Below are 27624 nucleotides of genomic sequence, written 5' to 3'. Positions count from 1 at the left end.
GAGCGCGGCGGGGGTCGGGGGGCACGCCCGGCGGGGCGGGACGGGGCCCCGCGGAGGGCGGGCGGCCCCGCCCCGGCGGTGATCGGAGCCCGGCCGCCTACAAGCCCCATGGTGCCGCGCGGGGCGGCGGCGTGTGACGCGCCGGGAGAGGGGGCGGTGGCGGCGGCGGCAGCGGAGGGTCCGTGTCTCCCCTGCCGCGTCCCCTCGCTCGGCTCGGCGGGCGCCATGTTGGCTTGAGCCGAAGATGACAGGGGGCGGCTGCGGGCCAGGATCGCGCTGAAGGAGCGGCACCTTCGGCTCGTGGCGCGGCTAGCGCGGCTCTTGGGGGGCGCCCGGAGCGGCCGGCGGACGAGGCGGGAGAGGGAGGGAGGGCGGGCTGAGGAGGCGGCGGCGATGCGAGCGGAGAGCTGAGGCTGCGGGAGGCGGCCGCCGTCGAACGCCCCCCGGCCCCCGCCGAGTGCCGCGGGGGAGGGCTCTCCCCTCCGGCCGCCCTCCCTCTCCGGCCCGTGTCCCCGCCGGCGCTGTTGGATGCCGCACAGCGCCTAGGGGGGGCCGCAGCCCGGCGTCCTCCCCAGCGGCCCCGGGGCCACCCCGGCCCTCCCGCCTCCCTGCTCCGCCGACCAGGGCAGGAGCCAGGTCCTGCCTGCACGCCCGGGTCGCCTGCGCCGGCTGAGGAGGTGACTTGGACGCACTATTATCCCGCGTGAATCATCCCGTCGTCATTTGCCGAGGCTGGAAGAGAAGACAGAGGGAGAGAAGGGGGGAAAAAGCCCGCACGCAGCTCATGTGGCGGTGTAGTCCTGCTGCCTGGTCTACCTGGCACCGCTGGTGCTGCTGCCGCCGCCGCCGCCGCTGCTGCTGACAGGGATCTGCTGCCATCTCTGGTCTCCCGCTGGCTCCTCCGGTACAGCCTGGCACCGCTGCCCCTGGATATCCCTGCTCCTCAGCCAGCCGCCTTCCCCGCTGCTTGCTGGGCACCTATTTCGCGTAGGGGACGTGGAAGCTGCTGCCTCCGACACTGACGCCGGTTTTGTTTCTTGAAGATCTCCGGCGGGCTGCTCTTGGTGCTGCCTTTTTTTTTTTTTTTAAGTTCATTTTAAGCCATTTAGGGTAACATCAAAATGTCCAGCAGTGTTCCAGCTGATATGGTGAGTCTTGGACTCTTTATTAGTAGTATTATTATAGAATAACGTTTATTTCGACCTGTTTTTGGCAGAGAAGATGGAAAGAAGGGTGTGGGAAGAAAAAACCAAAAAAGTCTCCGTTGCGTATTTAAGGAACATTAAGTTCCCAGTTAATAACCCCCCCTCCCGCCCCAGATGCTGGTTCTGCTTCGCTTTTTGGTAGCGGAGTGGGAGATCTGCAGCGTCGCCTCCTGTGTAGCAAGGGAAGGGGGATACCAGCGCTCCCTTACCTATGGCCGTCAGTACCTGACTGCTCACGCTTGTCTCGTGTAACACTGCTCTTCAGCACCGTTGAGCATTTTTTGGGGGAAGATAAATCGAAGTAGAACATTTGGGATGAATTGCTCGACACGGTTTTTTCCTTTTTTTTTTTCTTTTTTTAAATACTTCTTAAACTTGACTTGTATCTTGCCGACGCTTTGTCTTCTGATGTTGGTGGGAAGTTAATCTGTTCACTTGCTGCCGGGTCAAGAGCGATAGAGAAATTCTCGTGGGCTTTATTTTCATGGCGAGGTTCTTTGTGCACTAGCTGCAATCTGGACATTTTTCAAGGGCACTCCTAGTACTTCTTATGGCGGACTGTACTTCAGCTTGTATTGGATACTCGGCTCCGTACATTTAAAATAGGGAGGGATAGCTGGGCATGAGGAGGTAGGGTGAATCAGGTCTGCTAGGTAATCGTCCGTTCAGCACGACTTTCTCCGTTTGTATATATTTCCATGAATCAGGATATATTTCCATAAATCACTTAATTGGGGAAAAATAAAACCCCAAACTTGTAGCTACAGTTGGGTATGTTAGTTCTTTATTCTTAGGGCAGAATATTTTCATGTATCTCCACACGACTTTTCACATTTAAAGGTACTTTCCCCCCACCCCCGAAAGCAGAAGACTTATCTATGTTGGTTTTTTTTTTCCTTTGAGGATGAAGTTCTGTTTTGAGTGTAAAACCTGCCCCGGTAGTGATAACAGTAAAACCGAGTAGACCTTGTTTCAGTCATACTTATGGCAAGTGGGCTGTTGAAATAATGGTATCCTGTTAGTTGCTGACTTTAAGTGTTTCCTTCGCAGCTTTTGTACAGCAGTCACAATGAGTAAATTTTGACCAAAAAACCCCCAAACCAGTAAGATATTGGGGATGATCAAACACGTTTATAAGCTTACTTTTTTTTTTCTTTTCTTCCGCCTGCCTTTCTCAAATACTGTAAATACATTTTGCTTCCCCTGGACGAAAAGACTGATCAAAGGATTTAAAGTCAGAGGCGATAATCTCCTCAGCTATCAGTTCTCACATATTTCTTTTTGGTCTCTCTCTCTGACTGTTAAAGCCTTCTGAACCCCCTTCTTGCTTGTGTGTGGCTGTCTAGCGTTATATCACAGAAATCCTCTCCTTGGCTGTGGAGGATTAGATGCAAATCTCAGTGCTGCTTTTTAAGTTGCCTGGAGGAGTCCCTTGACTGTGACATGAAGCGAACTCCTCTTCCCTCTCACCCTGGGCTGAGCTGCCACCTCCACGCTCCTACTAGATCCTGGCTGCCACTAGGCCTGTAATGTTTTACATTTTCTACAAAAGATACAGATGTTAAGATAGGTAAAATACAATTTTGATTCTATGAAAACTATTTCCTTCTGTTGTTATAGTGTAATGAGAATACCACTGCCGGGAATAGCTGGGCCTAGTGCTGCTCTGTTTATTCAAATCAGGAAGAAGCTTGTTATACACAGTGATGTTTAAATACTGAGTCATTACAAAAACATTTGAATGAAGATGTTACCAATGACGATAGAATTTAACTGAATAAATAGATATATTCTGCTCTGGATGTATTCTGCCCTGTCTTGGGATCATTTGTCCTTTTTTTTCTACATTATTAACTGCACTTTCTCTATGAAAGTTTGATGTGTGTTGTGGAAATTCCAGTTATTAATTACAGCTAATAAATATTACTTTATAAAAAGAGTGCTTGAAAACTCATTTTGGGTCTCCTTTTGTCACCATCCTCCATATTTCAAAGGAGGTTGTTCAAGAAAGAAGATAAAATTGCCATTTGTTTGCTCTTTAAAAAGGAGCACTTACCAGGCTGTCACGTTGTTTATATATGTTTTTATTTAATGTAGGATTTTGAAGTTTGCATTTCTCTTATCCACCCACTGTGTAATTTGCATTTGCAAAAAATTGATTTCCCATTTCTTCAGGAGCTGGCATCAGTGTGATGGAGTGTCATGTTATGAAGACTCCATTACACTTAGTAAATCTGCTATGAATTACATAAGTATTATAATAATTATCTTGGAGACTGTTTATGTCAGATTCATGAACTAACCCTCTCATAATAATAATATTGTAATTGCTGCTTCTTAAAAATGTGTTCATTTGTCTTCCTGTCCCACCTTTGAGAGTGATGTACTCTACATAAATTTGTAGTAAATTATCTGATCTTCAGCAAGCTTTGTATTTGTAAGTAGGCATAATTTGACCCAGTCTCCTGTTCTCTGACATTTAGTTGACTTCTTTCCAGAACTGCAGCAGATTTTACCAGCTAACCATTTCAACATCACTTCTTAAATAATTAACACAATACTTTATAATTTGCATTCCACTAATAAATTGGATAGTGACACACCACATTCCGGGTATTGTAAGTTTGTGGTGCGTTATTCCTTGGCAATGTGTACTACTTACAGGTTAAAACTCCACTCCTGAAATAAAACCTGCTAATATTGACCTCTCTACCCGAGTAGTTTCATTACCTTCATTAGGACTAAACATGTATGGGGCAGTACTTGAAGATTATACTGCATATTTAGAGCCTAATTTGGTTCAATTTTTCACTGGTGACTGTAGTGGCAGCAGGGCATCTTTGATTATGTTCAGTAATTTCATCAGGTAATTTATCAGTTTTACCATTTGGTAGCAGTTAGAGTTTGACCGTGAATAACAGCAGGGTTGTTTGCAAGTTGTATTTCTTTTGTAATGATACATAGACATGAGGTGGTTTATGGACTTGTGAAATTAATCACACTGGTTTTTTGAGTGGACCAAATGAAAATGGTTTGATATTTGTTAAAACACTGTAGCTGACTATTTATAGCTATGAAAAACTCAGTTCAGTCAAGAAGTTATTCCTCAATTGAATAATCCCCGTTATTTGAATGGAGTCATCACAAGAATCTGGCAAGCTGCATCTCTGTATTCTGTGTGCCTAAGATACTTCTCCTTCTAGTTACAATTCTTCAGAGATCTTAGAATTCCACAGTCTTGGAATTTAAGTCTGCATGACTGAAAAGTATTAGCAGTGTCCACTGTTTCCTGTATTTGGTGCATTTTATGTAGGTATGAAAAGGCTCTGGCAGCACTCTCTGGGCAGTTCTTTGCATACCCTCTAAGATATCCAGTTCTTTTTCTGTGTGAGTAGTAACAGAGGGTGATGCTTTTGGCTTGCGGTGGGGTTTTTATTGTTTGTTTGTTTTGCCATCAGGTTGGGATTTTTTTGCATTTGATAAACAGCAGAGTGCCAGAATCTGTCAAACAATTAAGGGTTTTAATTTTTTACGTGCACAGCTATTGAATCCATGTGCTATACTTAAGAGATGTAGGTGGTATGGGAGAGATTATTTTTAAGAAAACTGAATGTTTGGTGCGAGACAGTTGCAGACATACAAGAGGATGAAGTATATGGTCTAAAATACTTATATGTTTGGGCAATATTAAAGGGGGTAATAGGTGGAAGAACAACAGATAGAAACCCTGCTCAGTTCACTCCTTGTTAGTGTCAGCATCTTTAATGGAAATGTGTAGGTGCATGTTCTTTTTTAGGAAATTTAATATAGAATGGTGATGAATAGTTTAACATATATAGGGATTTCCTTTTTCATCCATATTAATGCAGGCTAATGGTGGAAAAGGTTGGACTTGTAACTGATGCTGCATCAGTAGGGGAATCTTAGCATCCAAGAATAAGGCTCAGACAGGAAAGATTCAAAGGAGTAGCTGGTTGTATGGCTGCTGAATTTTGTTGTCCACCGTTCAGTCTAAGCACTCATTTAGGAATAATACATGTACTTTGTTCAGTGATAGCATTTTAATGTATTGGAACAAAATGTGAGAAGTCAGGCATCTCTGTTCTTCTATTTTAGCTGCTTTTCTATTTGCCTTCAGTAGATCCTTTTTCTGGTTTTGAAAATTAATGTATTCCTGGTAGCCTCTGTGCATAATAGTCATAAGTTAGTCCCCTACTTTTTTTAATAATAAAAGTCTAATTATTTCTCTGTATTTTTGTAACCCCCCACATGTTGAAAGTTCATTACATTCTATGATAAAAATAGCTTATCGAGTTTTTCTGTATGGATATTTTTTCTTTCCCCTTTTTGATTTTTCACAATTGTTTGCTGATTGTAACAGATAGGAGTAGCCTATTTTTTGCCATTTTCGAGTGTTTGTTTTGGGTTTTTTGCCTATTCTTGGAAAAGGAATTGGTGGGATCTGTGTTAGAAAGAGTAGCTTGAAGAAGCTTCTTCCTGACTGCGTGTATATTGAGCCAATATAGAAGCCGGTTGAGCCGTTGTGTAGCATATTGCAGTGCTTCTTGTAACAAAATGAAGAACCTCCTTGTTATCTGCAGCGGTGACCAGGGATAAACTTAGCAAAGCTGATGTTGAGTGTATATAGTTGGGTATACTCCAAAATGATTTGTTTTTATCATTTCCCCCACCCACGTGTTTTTGTTTCACAGATTAAAAAATGTCATACCTATTTATCTAAAAACCAAAAAGAAACATCTTAGTAACTACTGACGTTTTATTTATGGTATTGTAGTAGAAACTTTGTAACATACTAACACATTAAAGGTACTCTGAAACAGTGTTTGCTTGTCCTTCATCTCATTTGCTTTGGGACTGAGCAGCTGCAACCTGTGGATGAGAGGCTGGGCCTTGTGCAGCTCTATACTTCAGATGGAAGCGTAGGCTGGTGGTGTAAACTGTTCCTTCCTTCCTTCCTGCCACCCACCCTTGTTGTTGTTGTTACCTGAATTGGTTTCTCTTTGCTTTTGTTGTCTCACTCCATGAAATACTGGAGGGCACATATACTGAAGGACATTCAACTCCTCCCTTGTTGGGAATGCTGGGAAGCCAGCAGTAGCTGCTGGCAGGTTCCATCAGGACTGAGAGACAAAACCCAAATGCTGAGTATATCTGAGTGTGGTAAAATGATCACATCTACAGCAGGAACTCAATTCTGCAGGTTAAAAAATTTACAAACATCATCTGTGGTAAAGGGACAGGTCAGTCAGGGCCTGAATGGGGACAAATTTCACTTGTTAGATGGGGAATTAGGGACAACTTCAGGTATGTGTAGTCTGTGTTTCAGCTTGAAGCTTGTAACTGCTGTTTGTGCGTATATAAACCTAAATTTTAGATCATTCAAGGCCCACATCTCACTTCTTTGGCTTGACGTAAGGCAGTAGTAGGAAGTTAGCCTGGCTGAATGTGGTCCTTGCAGCAGACTTGGTAAGCAATGCTTTCATGATACTGTAAACAAAATGACTATGGGCATGCTTTGCTGGGTTTTTTTTGAGAGTTCTTCCTAAGTGCAACTTTTGTTGAAAGCCATGATCATGGTATTTGCAGTCAGTGGGATTTACTTGTTTTATATTTCTGGTCAGATTTGCTACTCAGTAAAAGTCAGAATGTAAACTTTTGGTGATGTCTGCATATCTGCATATACAGTAGTGAGCAGAATGGAGACCTCAGATCTGACTCAGCCCGTGAGAGCTACACTAGCTTGCAGGAATCCAGAAATATCTGGAAAGTGACTAATCATTCCTGTGGTTTTATGTAGAAGAGATAGTACAGCTTATTTTCAGTCTCTTCTGAGTACAGTATTGGATCCACTGGCTTGGTTATTCTAAGTATGGTGAAAGGTGTTGCTGCTGAGCAGTACTCTTTCTCACATTGTCTGTTTTCACAGCAATTAATTGAGGCTACTGAAGTAGCAAGCCTTCCCTGCTACAATTTTGCATGCATAAACTTTAGCTCGTCATAATTATTAAGGGATTATGACTGAGTACGCTGATTTCATTTTAGAAGTTGTTGAAAATGAGCAGAATGTCAATAAGAAATTTTAATGTCATTATTCTCATGTCAAATCTAAACTTTGAGACCCCAGCTCTTCACCAGTTTCGACATAATTTAGAAATCTGTCTTTTTGTATTCAGTTATTGTTAAAAATTATCCTGTAAATTCTTCTAGAAGGACAGCCTTTAATTTTTGACAGCTTCTGTTATACATAATGTTGCAGAACATCTTAAAGCAATGACTGGAACATTTTTCACTTGGTATACCTCCAGACAAATAGAAAGTCACAGATGTACCGCTAAGTGTTGCAGGCACTGATGGTGAGGAAAGACTGAGAGAAGGAAAGCATGAATAATCAAGACCCTGCAAGAACTGGTAGAAGAAGAGGTTACTGAGACATCAGCTGAGGTTCTGCAAACAGCATTGTGCACTTCAATATTATGGGTTTTTTTGTATCTGAAAAGAAATTTAAAGGGGGAGATAAGATGCTAAACAAGCTTTCTAACAATGTAGATAAATTATGTAGGAGGTCTGTTTGTTTTTGAGAGCAATACTTAAAGAAGTTAAGACCTTCTCATTTGTAGGTCTGCTGTGCCTCAAAAGTATAGTTCTGCAAAAATACTTAAATGTTGCAGCTTACAACTCTTATATATTTGTGGAAATTTAGTGTATTTTGTGGTCACTAACTGGAAATGTGTTAGCTGCTTGACAGAGGATGAGTTTATTGCTACTTGTAAACCATACACAGTGAAGGCCTGCTCTCTCAATTCATAGTAAAACTTTGCAAGTATATTAAAAATTGATTAAAAAAATAGTGTACATTTCCTACAAATAGTAACTGTGTATAAAATGAAGATTTGGCAGATTGCACAACTGTGATACTGCCGTCGGTGTCTTATAGGGTTTTTTCCTACTTTCTATAAAGAAATGTGAAAATAGTTTGCCATTGGCAGGATTACATTTGTGGGTTTGTTTTGGTTTGGCTACTCACTTAAAATTATTTGGGTGATTCAGTTTACAGTTAAATGGAAAGCTTGTGGCAGAGTTTAGCTGAGATTTTATTCCATGACACTGTTGTTATGGAGACAAAAATAAACAAAAAACTCTTTTGAGTTTTATGTATCTGATACAGACTAACCAAGTAAAACCAGAGACTCTGTCTAGGGCTTTGGTAGGTTTGTTTTACTGCTACTGAACAAGGAATCTGTGCCTTAGTGGGACGTAGGTACCAAAATGATACTTCCTGTTCAACTGCAGGGATGCAATCTGGAGGTGTTTGTGTTGGTGTCTGCCTACTGTGACGCTTTCAGTCTCTCTTGAGGGCTGGCACAGGTTACTGTTCAGGCCAGTCTAATTTATGTCAGTAGCTTGGGCCAGTGCTGAGGAACAAAGGTGGTCTTATTGTGGAGTGCTCTTTAGCTGCAGCTGAGGGTCTGGATTTTGATCTGTGAATCTATTGGCCATTTGAATGGGAATGAAAGCTTAGCTCCTTTTTTTTTTTTTAAGGGTGGTCCTGAGCTCTTCTGTAAGCTCTACGATCTTCATTATGCAATATTAACTGTTTCATGTTGCATAAGAAATTATCTCAAGCACTTGATAAAAGTGGGAGACCAATTTCAAAATAAACACAAGGAAGCTATATGTGTTTTTCTTTGAGATTGAAAAGAAGAATATGTTTAATCTCAGAAAGAATAGTACTTCAAAGCCATATACTGTAGCATTGGTTCGTATCTCCTCAGCTAAGTTAGGATATTGTAATGCTTTGTGGTCTGGCAGAGATCCACATCACCATAATCTGTTTCTGATACTTAACATATATATACTCTAGATGGTACTACTTAATCTGTCCCCGGAATCTAACATATGTTTTTCATATAGAGAAATAATGGAATAGTGATAAAATAGTGAAGTGCAGTGCTAATCAAATATCTTTCATAGCTGAGGTTGTAAATTGAGGATTCTTTTCTTAGAAGTAAATTAGTGCCAATCTACATGTGAATATATGTGGCATATACTAGTAAGTCTCAGGAAACTTTTTATAGGTTACATTACTATAAAATAGTTCTTCTAAAATAGCAGTCCCTTTCAGTATTTATTTTAAAATTAAATATTGTCTTACATGTTTTAGACATGCTTACCTTTTATATACTGTAAGAGAGTAACTAGAAAGCTTTGTGTGCTTTTAAAGTCTGAAATACCTAGTTGCAGTATTTTCTTTTAATTATAGAATTCATATTTTATGGGCAGTAACATCAAAATAAAGTTAGTTTTTGAAATAGTGTTGTGTGTTTGTGTTTGATGCAAAACACATTACTTAGGGCATATTAAATGTGAATATTTATGTCATTTTTCCTGTGAATGAATATGCTTTTAATCTGTGCAAATGAGTTACACATCATAACAGCTGTGCAGTCACTTCTGAACCCAGGTTATTGATCTGTGATGGAAACGAGCTTGTTTGGACTCGCATGTTTTACTGATTTATACTTTGCAAGCTTGTATAGCTATTTTTGGCAATAAACCCCAAACTCTTAGAAAGCTTTATTTAAATGTTTTAGGAGTGTGGAATAAATCCCCACTTGCTAACTCCCTATGATTCAGAGATAATGAAGTTAACATGAAATCACACACAGAATTCCAGTACCCATATTATAACACATAAGTGTTGATGAGGATGTAGTGTATGTTTATTAGAATAATTAAAAAGCTGTTCTCTCAATAGAGTTGTGTACTCTCTCTTATGAGAACTTCCTATGTTTTTGCTTGCATTAATTTTCTGGATTTTACCTGCTGGACTGCAGTGTCCTATACTTAGCAGGACTCGTTGTGGGAAGGCATCATGGGTTTTGTACCAAAATATGCTGTGATGTGTATTCTTTATGCTGTGGATTTTCAAGAAAAGCTGTTTTAAAGACCACCTGTATAATTCAAAGATATATTAAGTATTTTATGCAAGGTCAGTTCTGTGCTAGTTCACTTCAAGCTCAAATCCAAAGGAAGGAAAGCTTTTATCTCAAAAAAAAAGTTAGAAATATGTTAGTGAGTATTTCTAGTTGTCTAGACAGAAGACCGGGGTTTTAAGGTACAATGTATTAGGTCTGACACTAAGGGAACAGCTTGTTACCAAGATATTTGACTTTGTCTCATTTTCATAACTAATGGCAAGATGACTAGGAGCTCTTATTAAAGAGGAACTGCTACTGGGTTTGGTTTCTGTCTACTTACTGCCTCTGGCCAGTATATTTCCATGAGAATCAGGATTTCATGTAAGCCTGAAAATGAGTAATTTTTTTTTTTTTTCAAATTACATATATTTAAAATTATTTGGAGTTTCAAAATAGCCACTGTAGTGGGTGGAATGCTAGGTAGACTGTAAGTGGGGTTGTAATGAGGGCTCTGGTGGAAGTGGCCATGGGTGATTGCCAAACTGTCTTAGTTTGGAGAAGGTCATGTTGGGGTTGTTTCTTCTCGCTAGGAAGGGAGAAGGTGGTTCAGGGGATAGCCAGGGAAGTCCCTATGGAGGGCTGCAGTGCAGTTGCAATGTATTTCTTGTTCGAGCATTCTCAGGCAGGCACTTGATGATCCTAGCTTATGTGCTCCTTGCACTTAGCTGCAGGAGGTAAGTAGGAGTTGGAAAGCTTTTGATGGGGAAGTTTCGATGTGGGTGGACTCCAGAGCCACAGCTGTAACTTTCCTTGAATTAACTATGAAGAATGGGAAATCTCTCTTTATCGAGCCTGGCACTATTTTTAAGATGAACGTGTCTTTCAGTACAGATTTTGTGGCTTTTAAGCAAATACAGTTTATCTTGTATGTTTTGCTATTGTGAGTATGGTGTATGTGCCATAGCACTATGTATGTCATACATGGAAAACTCATATTAAGAGGGAATTCCTTCCAGTTCAAAACCAGTCCTAAATACCTGACTGTTCAACAGTATCCATCCTATGGTATAAATGCTTAATTGTCTCTTCTTCCAGAACCAGGTGCTTTTCCCCTTCACCTTATTCAGCACATCCTCATTGTTCAGAGATTGGATCAGTGTCTTACCTTCCTGTACTGCTCAAAATTTTCTTGGAAGATAAGTCTTAATCTTCCTGTGATACTAGTCTCCTTAATAAGCATTTAATAAAAATCCATTACTTTTGGAAAATCTGTGGGAGAAGAGTTTATTATTTATCAAAAATTGTGGATATTGTGGAAATATAGTTTCACTTATGCTAGATGACTCTGCAGCAGAGTTGCAGGGAATAAAATCCAACAGTTTCAAGTGCAGTTAGCCAAACAAAATTCAGACAAGATCAAGACTTTCTTGTTGTGTTGTTTTGGGTTTTGTTTTGTTTGTTTGTTTTTATTTTTGTTTGATGTGGGTGGTTTGGTTTGGGGTTTTTTTGTGGTGGTTTTGGTTGGTTGGTTGATTTTTTTAATGACATTTTATATTTTAGCTAAATTTTGTTGATATTTCTCAAGCCAGTGCTGCTCTGGTGCATCTTCTATGCCTGTCAATCTAGATTGTTCAAAGCATGACTGTACTACATTTGTTAAGCCAGTGTGCTCTTTGCTGATGTGAAGGGTTTATTCCAAAAGAGTTCTTGTGGACAGTGAGTTAATTATAATGAGGCAAAAATCAATAAAATATTTATACACTGAGATGTGCTCCAAGAACATTTGGAGAAAGGTTGTAACTATATTAACGAGTTGTAAATAGCAAGTTCTGAGGCTAATGCTTTAGGGGAAGCTGGTTTTCATACCTGCTTTATTTAGGGTTATGTTAGTGTTTCTTTCCCCCATGTGATTCTCCGTTTGAGAATCACATGGTTTTGTTGAAGTGCTTTTGTTGATCTTGCAAACAGCCTGAGAATCTGAGCACTTTATTATCAATTATTGCCTTAATGTAGCTGTCAATTTTCATTTGCCTACTTTTCAAATAGCATACTCTCAGTTTAAATCTGAAACAATCTTATGAGAAGGAAACAAATCCACAACAATTTCTCATGTTCAAGGATGTGGGGATTTAGTTTTATTCTTAAATTATCTTGCTTAAATTCTGCATTAATTTTTTTTTTTTTTTAGGAAATGAAATGTAAGAAAGACAACTTGTCCTATCCGTAGAGCACAGAATGATTTTCAGTCAATGCTTTTATCTGCAAATGTGCTGCTTGGTAAATTTCAAAGTCAGCTTTGAAAAAAACCCAGCTCAACAGACAAGTAACAAAGTGAATAATTCAGAGTGCTGACGAGTGCCAGATAAGGCAGAGTGTAGGTAGTTTCCTGCCTTTCATAGTTGATTCTGCTGCTGCATGTCAGGCCTGACTTTGATGCTTAGGTGTCATAGGTTATGAATTTTATTTATAATGAACGTGTGGTTAGGAGGTGATTTTGTTCCCTTTAATTGCTCTCTTCGGGAAAGAAGAAAAAAAGAAACTTCTTGGTTTATCTTGTAGCTCTTAGCATATAGAAATGAATACCAGAGGTAAAGAAAATTGGTGTAGTTAGTACAGTTTTGAAGTTGGTTTTCTTTTTTTTCATTTCACTAGACTTTTTTTGCAGGAAATGGAAGATGGAGAATTATACTTGAATAGACTAAGCATTTTTTCCCATCTTATATCACATCATAGGTTTTCTTGTAAAATCAGATTGTAATGTTCCAAAAAATGGGATACAGTTTTTAGGAAAAAGCATAGCTCTTTCTTGGGAGTTTGAAATTTCCTATACAAAAATCACTTACTCAGAATCAAAAAATATAGTAGTCTTGTATTTTTCTTCTGTCTTTAACTTTTGGGTAAAGCCAGCTGTTTTTTTGGGGTGCTCTGTTGGAAGCTGTATTAGCTCACTGTAGGGTGTCTGTGGAGCTGTTGGGATAGGGAAGAGAAATCTTTTGAATTGTTTCAAAGTAGTTCTTGCTGGGTGGCTGAAAAAGATGACATTCACTTTCCAATGCAGGCATTTTGGACTGCTGCAGCAGTTTGTAGGATGGGTGGTGGTAGCAGCTGAAAGGAGTACAGGGAGAAGACAAATAATGATTACACAACCATCTAGTGACAAAGGTACAGATGCTGAACATATCAAGTGTCAAAGCCATCAGGCTTATTTATGAACAGTAATTTGCTATACAAGCACAATGGGCTGCAAGAAACAGTTAAGAAGTCATCATAATTTTCTCTTACCTTGCATGGGTTTTGTACTTGGAGTGATTAAATGTCATTTAATTAAGTTTTTAATGTGTCAATTGATAACACATTTCTGATGGACACCCTTGCCCTTTCTCTGCCTGCCAGACACAAACATATCCAAATCCATCTCTTAATATTTGTATTTTTAGTATTACTGCAGAATGTAGGTAGAAAAGCAGTGTGTGTTGCTTTGCTGGGTGGAAAAACTATTGAGATGTGTCTGTGTAAACATTATCTCACCTTTTGGCAAAAGTGAGTCTTACATGACCAAATACAGGCTTTAAAACAGTAAGGCTTCAAACACTTAATTCAGTTGCCTTAAACATGGCATCTAATGCCAGTGTGCACATGCCAACATGTCCAGGATGTCCAGAGAGGACTGGCAGCAATAACACAAGAGTTCCAGGAGAACCATGCCCTACAGGAGGTGCAACTGCTCTATATGAAGGGAATATTTCACAGCACCTGAAAATAGCACTAGGTATATATATTTAGGTAATTCTTTTGAGCTGTTAAGAGTTTTGTAAAACCTCATTTCCTATCCTTTCATACTGGTTTTTGTTAGGTTGTTGTTTCTTAGCTGAAATTCATTAAGTAGTGCTTCAAAAATAATTACATTATTTAATTTACAGTAAATCATGGTTCTGACAGCTTTGTTGTTTTCTACAGAAAACTCTCACGTCTGCAGTTGTGAACACTGCAAAGGAAAGAAAATTTTCTGGCATTCAAAATACATTTCTGTCATTTTAGTGTACCAGATTTTCTAATTACAACTGTATGGGAACAGCAGTGTAAAACTGCTTGTAGTGGTGAAGTAGGTACAGTGTGATTGCAGATCTTTGCCAGGCATGACCCAGTCTAAGCTGTTCCACACAGCCTGTTAAGAAGAAGAAAATGGAAGTTTATACACATTATCACTGTAAATTTAAAAGTAGTTTAAGTTATCAAACAAATGAGAATTTAGTTAATTTTGAACACTTTTAAACACACTATCCATCTTCATCATACTCTGTTGTGTAAAGTTGGATTTGAATGGTCTGTTTTAAAAATCACAGCAGAAATGGTGGTGTGTTTTTACCTAGGTGTGTAATCACACCTGTGGAGCAGGAGAGAAAGAATACTGTCTGTACATATGCTATGTTGATAATACTGAATTTTTTATAGTGGAATCTTGCAAAGAAAGATATGGATTGTTTGGGTTTGGGGGTTTTTTATATTGGATTAAAAGAAAGAGGCTTACTACTTTAAGCTTGACAGGTCTCTCTTGACATTTGGCCTGACATATTTGCCTGAAATTTTGCCTGAAATTTTGACCTGAAGATATTTCATATCCACAGAGAAGAAATGGATGAGTGGGTTGAAAAATTGTGCTTACATAATTAGATAATGAAGATTCTTTGGTATTATATAAGGTATAAATGTAGAGAAGCTTGTTATCATTGCCCTAGCAAGGTTTCTGTTGTATACTGGAGTAAATTTCATGTCTGTATTTTGATAAATACATTTTATGTTTATAGTTTGGAGGGGAGCTTTTGATACTTGTGTATTGTGTTATGAATTGAATTATGAATTGAATGAAGCCTTTGTGCTGTGTTTCATAGTAGCACTTTTGTCTTGAGTTTTGAAACATTAGTTTTGTGTGTATAGTGCTTCTTCATTGGATCTTTGTTGTTGCTAGTTTTGTTTTTTTGTTTGTTTTTTTTTTTAATTCAAGGTAGAAATCTAATGGTCATAAAATTAAACCTTTCCAGCATAAATTGTTGTGAAATTGTTGCACAAGTTATTTTGCTTCATGTGTTGAAGAATTTCATGTAGAGCAATCTTTATATGGTATTTATATCTAAATATAGTCTTCATTCCTTTGACAAGAATAGTCTTTGCAGTTTTGCTTTTAGCAGACTTCTTTTGGATGGCTAGATTCCATTACTGAGGGAATAATGAACAATTGACAAAGAAGTATTGATAGATTGGGAACCTTGGAAGTAACACTTGACCTGAAGAGTCAGATTATTTTTCTTTTTAAAAATCATTTTACAGTATAAAGAAGCAAAGAACTAGCAGTCCACAAGTATATTTGTTCAGCTCCATTTTCTGCTGTGGATACATGGGCTGTTACACTTTATAATACAGCCTCTATTTGTGGATGAGTGTATCATGATTGTTGAATGCAGGCAGTTTGTTCAGAAGACTTTTATTGTTCAAACTAAGCTGAAAATGATCTGTAGGATAAAGCTGTAACATAGTTCTGGATTTCCATGCTTTGTAAAGCATTATATTGCCAAATCTGCACACATGTCTTTGTTTAATTATATTTCCTTTCCTTTGAAGATTGATGGTTAATAAATTACATATCTATTAATAGAACATGCACAATAGTCTATTAAATATTAAATTTTAGGGTTTAATTTAGATAGGAAGAGAATTTCCACCCAATGTAATGTATTAAAGAGGTCAGTCTACATAACTCTTGTGGGCCCTGAAGTAAGTAGCATGCACATTTGTAGCATCAGTATGCTACTTATTTAGGGAGAATTGACTGCCTAATCTGTAGTGATAGATATTTGAATTTTGTAAGTTTAATAATTATAGAATCATAGAATAGTTTAGATTGGAAAAGACCTGCAAGATCATCAAGTCGGACTGTTAACCCAGCACTGCCAAGTCCACCATCTAAACCATGTCTCTAAGCACAACATGTACACATCTTTTAAATACCTCCAGGGATGGTGACTCAACCACATCCCTGGACAGCCTGTTCCAGTGTTTGACAACCCGTCTGTGAAGAATTTTTTCCTAATATCCAGCCTAAACCTCCCCTGATATGTGTTCACATTTCTGTTTTGGGAATGGTCAAGTCTCTGTAAATGAGCAAATGTATTATTCAGACATGCAGAAATATTATAGGTTTTAAAAATTAGAATGAAGAATTGCAGTTAAGTAGTTATGTTGTGTTTTGCTTTCTTTTTTAAATTGATGAAAGACAGGGCTATGCTACTTTAGCTTGAGCCCATGTTGAGCTTGTTTTTTTGTGTCATTAAACTTGCTGCTTACGAGTTCACAGGACTGTCAGACTATTATTTCCAAGTTTAAGAAAAGTCTCTAATATAAACGAATGGTTTTTTTAGAGGATACCTTCACTTCTTCCTGTACCATGTGAAGAGGTTAAGACTTTGATTTATGAAATAATAGAAGGGAATGATACTTGTTATTTATAACAAACAAATCTCTTTTCCCCTCAAACCCTGATAAAAAAACAAAGATAACAGCATTACTCTTTTTTTTGGTTGCATGGCATGACATTCCAAAGCATATATGTAGAAGGCAACTTTGTAGCTACGTGAATATGGGGAATTTTTTTATTGTTTGGGTTTTTTTTTTCTTAAGCAATATATTATTTAGGCTTTTTTTGCTTGGTATTCCTCTAACTTTTTTGCTTGAGGTACAAGGAAGTATCCTTAAAACTCCTTACTTCTCTGAGCATGGAATTTTTTTTTTCAGATAACAAAAATACAGAATGGGATATAATCTATAGAAACGTGGTTTTTGTTCTAAGCATACGTATGTGCACTCCAATAAATGCTTGGTTTTGTTTCATCTGAGAATTATTCTAAGGGTTTTTAAATATTGTATTTCAATTATGTTAAAAAATTATATTTGGAGACTGAAGCAAAGACCAATTTCATAACCTGTGCCACCATCTGTTAAATACACCAGAAGCTTATTTTTTTTTTCTGGATGAGTTTAGCCAGCTGTCCATTTTGCACTGTTGCCCGGATGGAGGCGTGCATTTAAGAATAACACAGTAGGCTTTCTGTCAGTTGACAAAAAGCTTTTTTATTTTGATCTGAGACTCCTTTAGCTTGTCTGACACTTCCTTATATTTAGTCTCTGGCTGAGGAATGTATTTGAAACCATTCCCCTGTGGCACTCCTGTAGTCTGTGCTTTCATCTTCTCCCACTTAGGTCTGGAGCTGCTCCACAGGACGAGACATGTGCCATCCCAGCGAACCCTCTGCAGGACATGTGGACGTATTTGCTAGTGGCAACCCAAAGTCCATTTAATCCTATTGACATCCAGCCCACGTGGCATTCAGTTAATCTGTCAGACACTCTCCTTGCTTTATCTGACCCTGTGAGATGATACAGCAACCAGCTCTTTGCTGACTGCAATTTAGAACTGGCTTTAATTTTAAAACATAGTTTTAGAAATTAATTTTCTGACCTCTGTGGGAATTTTGCTTTTTTTAAATTGTAAAATAATGCCTTATTAAAATCTAGGAGAAGTCAGTTGAAGAAGCTACCTGAGGCAGTGCACTGTATTTTGTGATTTGGATTTCTGTGAAATACATTGTGTTCTGTGTATGATTGCTCACTCGTAGAATAGCAGAGCTCATTTCGTTGTCTCACTCTATTCTGTCAGGTCGAGACTGTTGGGCTGGGAAAGGGATTGACTTCACTTTGTGTGGAAATCCTTGTTTGCCTGTTCTTCATCGCTGTGTTAGCTAGAGGTGTCTGCACCACTTAAAAGCATGAAACCTCTGAATTCAGTGTTGTGTATGAATACCCCAGTATATTCTTGTCCTATCCAACTACATTTTCTGATCTTCTCAGAACATCAGCATTGTTTTGGTACAGCTTGATGAAGTAGCATTTTGCTGTGTCTCTGAAGTGTAGATATGCCTATGAAACAGAAACAGGAATTTGTTGCTAATGTATGGAGTACATCTGGATTACTAATCAAGCTATGATATCAAAATACTTGAAATGTTTGCTTTCCTTATGTGCATGTGTCAACTGGATAAACTGAACGTGAGAATTAATTGCATCCAGTCTCTGCCGTTTGTACATAGTTTGCTTTGGCTTAACTTTATTGGCCCAGCTCATCAGAGGCTTATTCTAGGAAGATCAAGGGCCTCAAATCTAGGCTTTTAAAATCTCCTTTACCCCAGCCCTTGTCTTCAAAATCTCACTGGAAGCTTTGTAGCTAAACCCAGAATATATAAGGTGATCGCAAGGCAGTTCATTTATCTGTGTTCCTGACAAGTGGACAGCCGAACCAAGCCCTAAATGCCTTCATTCAAATGTTTTGTTGAACCAGTAGACAAAATAGTGCTGTAAGCTCTGTTTGGCAATTCGGTGTCTCCTTCTACTTTCTCATCTAGTCATTATGTCTGGACAGGATTAGCCATGTAATACTTGCCCTCCGCTGGCCATGCTTCCACCATGCCCTTATAGTAGGATTTAGTTAGTGGTCCTGCTGCCCAAAGAAGAATTGGCCGCTGGGTGATTTGAGGGAGTAGTAATCTACCAGAAATTTCCCCAAAACTTTTCCATATGTCCAGCTTAAAACCACTCTTCTGATGATAGTAGTTTTACTAGATCTGACCCCAGCAGAGGGGGGAGAGTGGGACCATCCGTTTCATCGATAGCCTGCATTCACAGAAGTCCAGATGTAACAGGAAATGCACACTCCTTATGAAAAGACCAGCTAGCTGAATGTTAGAGATCCAAGCGTGCTTACATTTATGTAACCACCACTGTACTGAGACAATGCCAATCTCCAAGCAGGATCATAGCAATGAACATAGCTTAAAGGATTAGTTGCTTGTCAGGCAAAACAGAAGCACTCTTTTAATTTTTTTTTATTTATTTCGTGAACTGAGTTTGAATAGTGAAAGGTACATGAATACCTAAATAGTCTTCATTTTAAGTAGTTATTGCTGTTATAAACTTCCGATGGAATTGAATTACCAAGAAGAGAATTAAGGAAATAAATTTCTTTCATTTTAATGCCTTTTTGATACAGTATTTACTCACTTCCTTCTCATATTCTGAGTGCCGTATTTATCAGACATTAATCTCCCTACTGATGGTGTTTTCTGTGTGTGGGAAAATAAATCAGAGGAAGGGTGAGAAATCTGTAGCAATAAAAATCTGTTGGTCTGACAGAGGACATGAGTTTTAATAAAGCTATAATATGCATATGTGTGGGAGGCATTGGAGGTGTTTATCTATTCCTGTAAAATGTTTTTTTGTTTTGTTTAGCCCTTCAGCTATCGGTTGTAGTAGTGAAGTAATGGTATAAACTGTTAAGGTAGGGTAGAAGATTTTTTCTTTTTAAGTCCTGGAGTCTCATAGAAAATTTGTGAGTCAGAGGTTGTTATGCAAGGATATAGCCCTAGACCCATAATAAATCACCTTTCCAGAACTTATTAGTAGGGCTTAAACCTGTTGGTGAGGCTGCAAAATGGGGTCTTTGAAGCTCTACTCAGTTTTATGAGTGCTTTGGTATATGGAATGTGTTTAATACAAATGGTATTTAAAAGTAAGAAAATTCATATTTATAGATCGTTGACTCTTAAGGTTAGAAAAGACCTCTTAAGGTGTGTCACCCAAAGCAGAACTACCTGTGATGGTGGCTCAGAGCAGGGCTAACCTCACACTTCGATCACGCTGCTCGAGCCTTGTTCATTGGAGTTCTGTCTGTGTCAAAGATGCCAATTCTGCTGCCTCTCAGGGCCAGAGCTTAACCCACCTTCACTGGGAGGGTGTATCTGCATGTGCAGTGGGAATTTTCCTTGCTACAGCTTGTGACTATCAAAATGCTACAAAATGCCGTTAGTATTGATACTTTAGCTCTTTGAAACCAACCTACATCAGAATTCCCTGTATTTTGAACTCTGTAGGTGATAGATTTGGTATCTGTAGCAAATAGGGAGTTTGCCTGTGCATAGGAGTTTGAAGAGACACCTGTAAGGTTTTATCAAAATAACCTGTCATTCTGCATTCCCGACTTCTCTACATTGAGGTGCTTGCCCTTATCGATAGATAGAATGGTTATGATTGTATAGATTTGTATTGAAAATCAGGCTTATGTGAAATATCAACAAAAAGGTCCATCTCAGTTTCTTAGGTGGAAGTAGGAAAGTAAATTTATATTTTGGGTTAAGAGGGACTTAAAAATAGCAAGACACTTCAATTGAAGCTAGATAGCTAAATAGGAACAAAGAAAAGAATTCTTCCCAAATGCTAAACAGGCCATTGTGTGTGTGAAGCTTTGGAGAGGAGCAGTTGATCAGATTTTTGTAAGGTAAAAGACAATAAACAGAGAAAAGTTTACTCTCTTCTTTGCTGTTTGTAATGGGAAAAAGTGCTTTAAAAATGTATGAACAATGTTATGTTCTCCTATACGTCTTTTTGGGTCAGCAGTTAACCTTTTGTTCCTTGCATGTATAGTAACCCATGTTTTGTTCACTTATATACTTTGTTTAATGTGTTTGGGGTTTTTTTGTTCCATTGGTTTTGGTTTTGTTTTAGACTTTATTTTAACATCTGCATCAGGCTACTGAAAGAAATAAATACAAAGAGGGGAAAAAGAAACCAGCAAATATCTTACTTAATCTGAATGGTGTCAGTGATACTAAAAGATGTGGAAATTGTGTTTTAAGTAGTTCTCTGAAATGCTGCATTGCATATGTTTCATAAATTTTTGAAAAGAGATATTGCAAGAGAAGTTCTAATCTGTGAAATATGCATCCTGGTGGAATTTGGTGCTGGAAAAGAGGAAGGTCTGGAACAGAATATTGCTCTTTGCTTTTGTTATCAAAGAGGAAAGGGGCCTCAGTTAGTGATGATCTTGTCCGTGTCTGGACAAAATGTGATGTGTGTTTTGCTCTCCTGTGTTTCACTTGAATGTTCACACTGTTGCTGTACCTATAAAACAAAAACTCTTTTATTTGAATATCTATTCCCCTGGCTTTATTTATGAAAACCCCTTCCATTTTCTGAAGCATGATAAAACAAACTAATGTTCTTAGTTTAATCCTGCAAGGCCACTGGGACCTGTGGTCCTCGGGATAATGTCACATTAAATGTGACCAATACCTCCCTCTGTATGCTGTCAAGCAGTGTCATCCTTGCAGCAGGTTTTGTAGTATTTTAGGTGATGTGCCAGTATATTGGATACTGTTTTTAGTGCTATGAGTGCTCATGTGTGTCCCTTTTGCTATCTCATTCTAGTACCAGGTGTAAACAGGCAATGACTCAGTGAAGGAAAGCACAGTTTCTAGTATTTACATATCAAGGGAATGTGAGTGACTGATTATATCTGGTGACTTTTTTGATCCTTTGGATACAGGAAAAAAAATATCCATACCTGTCACTCAAAGAAAGAATTTCAATACTGGAAATAAAATTATGACATAAGAAAGCGCCAAAATCACCTATGAAGTTCTTTAGACTCAATAAAGGGTTTGGGTAGTTTTCTAGGCAAGTGATGCTTCAGAAGATCTTAATTTTAATGAAAATGACACTATGGGATTTTTTTCCTCCCTTCAAATATGAGCCATGAAGAGAAAAGTTCATGCTGTTTTAATGAATTTTAAAATGACCTTTTCATAATCTTAGGAGTTACAGGAGGATATCATAAAAAAGAACAAAAAATACCTTCAATTCCCAAATTACTTTCTGAACAGATATTTATGCCCTGCAATATGTTTGTCTTTCTAAAGAGATCCAATAGTTGGTATATTAAATATACATTTAATTCTCTGTGCCAACAGAGGATTATGAGTTAAATGAGAATAATTTTAAGTAGGTTTATATACCAACAATTGAAAATATTGTAGGAGATGCCTTTCTTCCCTGGACTTCTGTCTGACCCAAAAGTCCTAAAATCCCTGGTGTGGTTGTGGGAAAAACTATGTTAATTCAGGTATTATGTAGACAGCCATATGGTAGGAGAAGAAACAGAAGGATTTTTTTTTTAATTAGATAATGGTGGAGATAGACTGCAGCATCTTACAGTGCCAGCTGGAAACTGTGCCATGCCCCTTGCCAGACTGCTGATGCTTCCCTTGTGTGAGCTTTCTTCATCAGGGCTTTTTACAAATTCCAATTCCTCTGAGCACAGAGACAGTCCATCCCAAAATGGGCAAAATGAGTGGATGAACCAGTAGACTGGCTTGGTTAAACAAGGAGCTCATGGTTGGATCATTAAGCTTAAGGAGGTTGTGCCTAACAGTTGGTTTTCTACCTGCAGGTTGGTTACAAGCAGACCTGCAGGGGTCTGTTGTAGGACCAGATTATTTAATATCTTCTTTCAGTGACCTGGAAGAGGAGACAGACACTTGTCTTGTGAAGTCGCTCCTGTGAACACCAAACTGCAGGTGCGGTTGACCTGTGTGAGGGCAAGGCTGCCATGCAGACGGACCCAGGCAGCCTAGGGAAGGGACCAGCAGGAAAATCAGAAAATTCAGCAAGAACAAATGTTTTGCACCTGGGGTGGACTAACCTCCAGAAGTGAGGCTTGCTGGGGAGTCAAACACAAACTGCTAGTGTGTCTTGGCAGGAGTGAAGGCTGACAGCACCCAGGTGATACCAGGAAGAACATAAACCAGGGAATTAGGGGAAGTGAGTGTTCACTTTCACTTCGCTCTCAGTAGACTGCATCAGGGATACAGTGTCCAGCTTTGAATGTTTTTTTCCTGTACCTCACTGAAAGAGGAAATATGTTGATGAGCTGCAGCATGTTCAGCAGAGGCCACTGAGGTGGAGCACTTCTGTGAGGAAAGACTGAGGGAACAGGACTTCTTTAACCTGGAGAAGAGCTGACTTTGGGGACACCTAACACCAGCTTCCTAGTATCTACAAGGAGGCTGTCTAAAAGCTGGAGCCAGGGTCTTTACTGGCTGAGAAAGGTGGGAGAATGAAGGACAGTGGTCACAAATGGGAACAAGAGAGGTTTTGCATTGTGGAGGAGGATCTTTAGTGTTCAGGTTTACTTTTCTCTATCTTGCTGCTTGCTAGAGAAGTCTTCTGGTCATAGCAGTTAGTAAAAGAGCTTCCTTCTTTTCCTAATCCATGGTGAACCAGACAACCCCACACAACTTCTGAGCGTATATATTTTTATCTTTATTGTATAGCCAGCAGAATATGCTTGGAAGTAAAGATGCTTCATAAATTGGCCAAATCTTTATGTTAAATGGCAGTTTTATTGTTAGGAAATTACCTTGAAATGATTTTTAATTAAATCTAGGTTAAGATAAAATTTAAAAACACACTGTATAAACAATATTGCAAATAGAAAACATAAATGATATAAAGAACACAACTACAGAAATGTAAGAGAGGGTATAGTTAATTGATTTACTTTACGGTTGAATGTGGAATACCTCCCTCTTGTTTCCAGATAGTTTGCCATATTTTATTTCTCGAAACCCACCTTGACAGGGATTCTGTCTTTTTGTGTTGTGTTCCATAGGTAATTGCTTCTCCTGGAACCTCTTTATTTTATTTTTTTTTAATCACTGGCTTTTAAGTCCTGAAAGGCTGTGAACGTATTGAATCACTTCCTTGAAACTTCTTAATTTATACTTCAGAGAATGTCTTCCACTGTGCTAACACAAGTACTGTCTTACTTTCTTGAAGATGGAATTGCAGTTTTGTTTTGTCTGGTGTAATTTTCAGTTGTTTTTGTCTTGGTAGTAACAACTAAAAAAGGCTTGAAATGTCTTGCTCTATTTTCTGTGCCTTCTCTAATGCTTATAAATCTTTGAAAGAAATGTTATCTTCAACTACATCATCTATCTCTGTCCAATATTCATTAAACAACACACTTGTTACTAACATCTCAATGAGATATATGTATATATGTATGTATCTCACTATTAACAATAATAGTGGAGTGAGAGATATACATATCTTTGTATATTACAGCTTTGGGGTGATAATGAATCTCAGGTAATCTGTCGCTCAGGGATACAGGGATACTGTAACATTCTTTTCTCTTTTTTTTTTTTTTCTGCAGTGTTTTTATTGCTTTATATGACCTGACTCTCTTTTACTCCAGACTGTACTTTGCTCAGTTGCATTTGTGTACTTGTCTTTTGCTCTGTCTCTCCCTGCTATGACTTTCCCAAACACTTCCTTGTTCACAGGCAGAACCATCTGATGCCAGATTTGTATGAAAGCCTCTAGTTCAGGCTTGTGTTCTGGTCCAGCTAAAATATCTGTCCCTCTGATACATCTTTTATAGCTCAAGCAGAACTAGGCCTAAAGCTGTCTGCTTTACCTCTGTTCTGGTTACTCGGGCAGTATCAGCTTTCTGATCGTCACTTGGGTCTATAATCTGGGTGCCGTTTTTGAATGGTGTGATTCACAGGCCTTAATGGGATCTTTATCCAAAGCTTTCAGATTCTTGTTTCATAACAACTCTAAGTAACTTAAGTTGTCTTGTCCCTACAGCTAGTACTGTCCAGGTTCTCCTCATGTCTTTTTATTTTTTTCAGTTACTGCAGTATTCTTTTCTCTGACCCGTTTTATGAACTTCCAGAATGATCTGCAAAGATATAAATGTAATGTTTGCATTCTTACTTTATCTGTTCACTATCTCTTTCTTCCCTACTTCATGAAAAATAGGTTGCTTATCTTTGTATCATACACTTCTGTTTTCTGCTGGGTTGTTTGGCTCACAGTGGCAACTGCATGTGCACTTAATGATCCAGTGAGTACATCTTGACCTTTATCCCATACTGCCCATTCTGTCCAGAAGGAGTGTTGTATATATCTATTGCAAACTTAACATTTTCCTTCTTTTTACATCCCTTAAATTTCTTGTGCAAGTTTCTGCAAGAATTTTGACAACACAAAGATAATATTCTAAGGCTACAGACCATAATAATAGTCAGCAGTGCTGTCTTTGTGGTTTGTTTGTTGAGCTTTTGTATTTCCTTGAGTTATAAGGGACAGCTTTTTTTATTCTGGTAACAGTTAAGTGTGCTAGACTTCAGTTCTGGGCAATATTGTCATACAGATCAGTAAGGATGATGTGGACAGTGTCTGCTTATAAACTGGGGAATATAAGATTTAAGGCAAACTGAAAGTTGTAAGGTGTCACTCCTGGAGTGACAAAAGTCCTGGCCAGCAGCTAGGCACAGCGGTCAGAAAAATGGTACAATAGTAACAGGTACAAGTAGGATGAAAGTTTGAAGGCAAAATTTAAGTGTACTTTGGATCGTGCAGACACTGCAGGTGAAATGAATGGTCAGATATGTAAGAGACTAAACTGGGAGAAAGTGTATAATGTCACATAAATGTGTGAACACAAATGAGTCACTTGGACTGGGTGCAGATAATTAGAAAACACTGCTGAAATCAGGAAAAATTAGGAAAATAGAGAAGAAAATTGATAGGAAGCAGAATGTTGTAAGAGGCAGGAAGGGCAAAGAGCATCCAGGATCACAGGAGTTCATAGATGACTAGGGATTAAACAGAGTCATCAGAGTAATTTATTGCAGTTTTTGTTCACCTTCTGAAAATAAATTGGGTTTTGGTTTCTTGACAAGTTGCAGTCAAACAGGAAGGGTGTTTTCTGGGGATTTGAATTTTTTTCCCCAAGGAACAAGAACTCACCCACCTAGAAAGAGTAAAGTTAATTGTGTAGGATGATTCATGGGGGAAGCTGAATATGACATGCTTATAGCAAGATTTCCCCAGCGTTGTATATTTAACATGTATTGCTGTGGATGGTTGGTTTCTTCAGTTGTATTTACTTCCTCATGTAGTTGTATTTAGTTCAGTGTGAAGTAGGAAGTGAGCCTTAGAGACAGTAATGTGGGCCAATGAATTAATTACCAGAAAGCTATCAGCTAAAATGACTTCCGCAAAGAATGACTTGTTGCGAAGCTTCTCTTCAAGTTCTAAGTCTTTCAGGAAAGAGTAAGTATTGTGTTCTGATACAGTTTCCAAGATAAGTGTAAATAGATGGGTTTTCTTCTCTTAAGTTAGAAGGTAGTTATGTATAGATAGTCAGTTAATGTCGAACACATGGTACATCACTCAAGCATTACCACTGGACCTTTACATTTATTTCCATTTGTCTTGATACAATTCTTTCAAACTTTAAATTTAAAAAATTGCTTTTAGAAAATACATGGAAGTGCTTCTCCATGCAGTCCCTTCAGTCACTTCATTCTATCCCTCCTTTTGGACAAACAGAGCAAGTCCTTTCTTAAGTGAAAACCAGTGTAGAAAATATCAGTGTCATAGGTGTAAGTCTCAGAATATTAAGTGTGATCGGTGTAGAAGGCTTCAATAGAAAACCTGGGTCAGCGTTAGCTATCTCTTTCCTGCTGACATTGTGTGGGTAATATCCCTCTTTTAAATTTAGAAAGATGGCATAATTAGGGACCAAAGAAACAAGGAATTTATTCGGTGTGCCGGGTCCTTCTCTCACCGAGTTTTTCGGGGAGAAAGACCCCGTGGGCGTACAACTTATACCTTTTATAGTTTTCCAAAATCCCACCCTTCTCAGATAAGTTTTAATGTATTCCTTTTTACCTAAAAAGGTTTTTTTTTTCTCTGAAAAGGGGCTTTCCCTTTATCCCAATTGGCTGCAAGCCATTCCCTGTCAAAGGTGATGGATCTTCCTTTGTTCTTAGCCCAAGGAGAAAAGGAACCTCGTGTACAAAATGGGCCTAAAAGATTTAATTTTTAAGAATTTTCTCATTTCCCTTATCCCGCCAAAAGAGACCCTGATACCCAAGTTCAGCTCTTGGAACTTGGATATTTTACAACTTCAAGATACACCTATTTATAAAAAACCCATATTTTTATTTCTCATAATTTTATGTATTAATAATGAAGTGAATGTGGGTCCGTCTTTCTCTAAAAACGTTTTTCTGGACATATTTGAGTTGGATATACGACCTGCAGTTTTATGCATCAAAAATGTAATTGTATGGTTTCATGAGCAATTAAAATACTTGCGACTGTTTAAAAACCCAAACAACTCTACAAACCCTTTATTTTACATACAAATATCTAATCTCTTAAAAGATATGTATTTATAATTCAGAAGCACTTAATGCTTTTATGGAAAGGGGAAGCAATCAGTGTTATTTCAAGAAATTAAATATTTGTTCTGTGTTTTGTGCTGCTTTCATACTTGAATGTGGGCAAAGGGGAAAACATTTTGGTTAGTAATACAGTTCTATGTTAAAGCATACGTCAAGTGTTACAAAAAAAAAACTAAGGAAGCTGGCATAAAAATATATTAAAATTCCTGAGGTACTGTTGGAATGACTGAAAGTTGTTCTCCTTACTAAGCAGTCTAGATCAGAAGTTGTAAGGTCTTTAAAATACGCTAATTTTGGAAACTGGTGGTTCAGAAGTTTTGTTCTCTGCACAGAAAA

The 27624-nt window shown here is 38.5% G+C and overlaps 1 protein-coding gene across 1 annotated transcript in view; it reads left to right on the top strand.

The window, feature by feature from the left end:
* Window positions 1-578: 578 nt before the first annotated feature.
* UBL3 (ubiquitin like 3) overlaps window positions 579-27624 on the top strand; it is a 56132-nt gene continuing 29086 nt past the window's right edge. Inside the window, exon 1 of the mRNA XM_017818615.1 lies at window positions 579-1148. Within this exon, the coding sequence (XP_017674104.1) occupies window positions 1122-1148 (27 nt within the window). The 5' untranslated portion in view covers window positions 579-1121. The remainder of the gene's footprint in view (window positions 1149-27624) is intronic.

The sequence above is a fragment of the Lepidothrix coronata genome, unplaced genomic scaffold, assembly GCF_001604755.1.
Source record: "Lepidothrix coronata isolate B3197 unplaced genomic scaffold, Lepidothrix_coronata-1.0 Scaffold69, whole genome shotgun sequence".
NCBI classification, from domain to species: Eukaryota; Metazoa; Chordata; class Aves; order Passeriformes; family Pipridae; genus Lepidothrix; species Lepidothrix coronata.
Note: the sequence above shows the minus strand (reverse complement) of the source record. Positions and strands in the feature narration are given on the sequence as shown.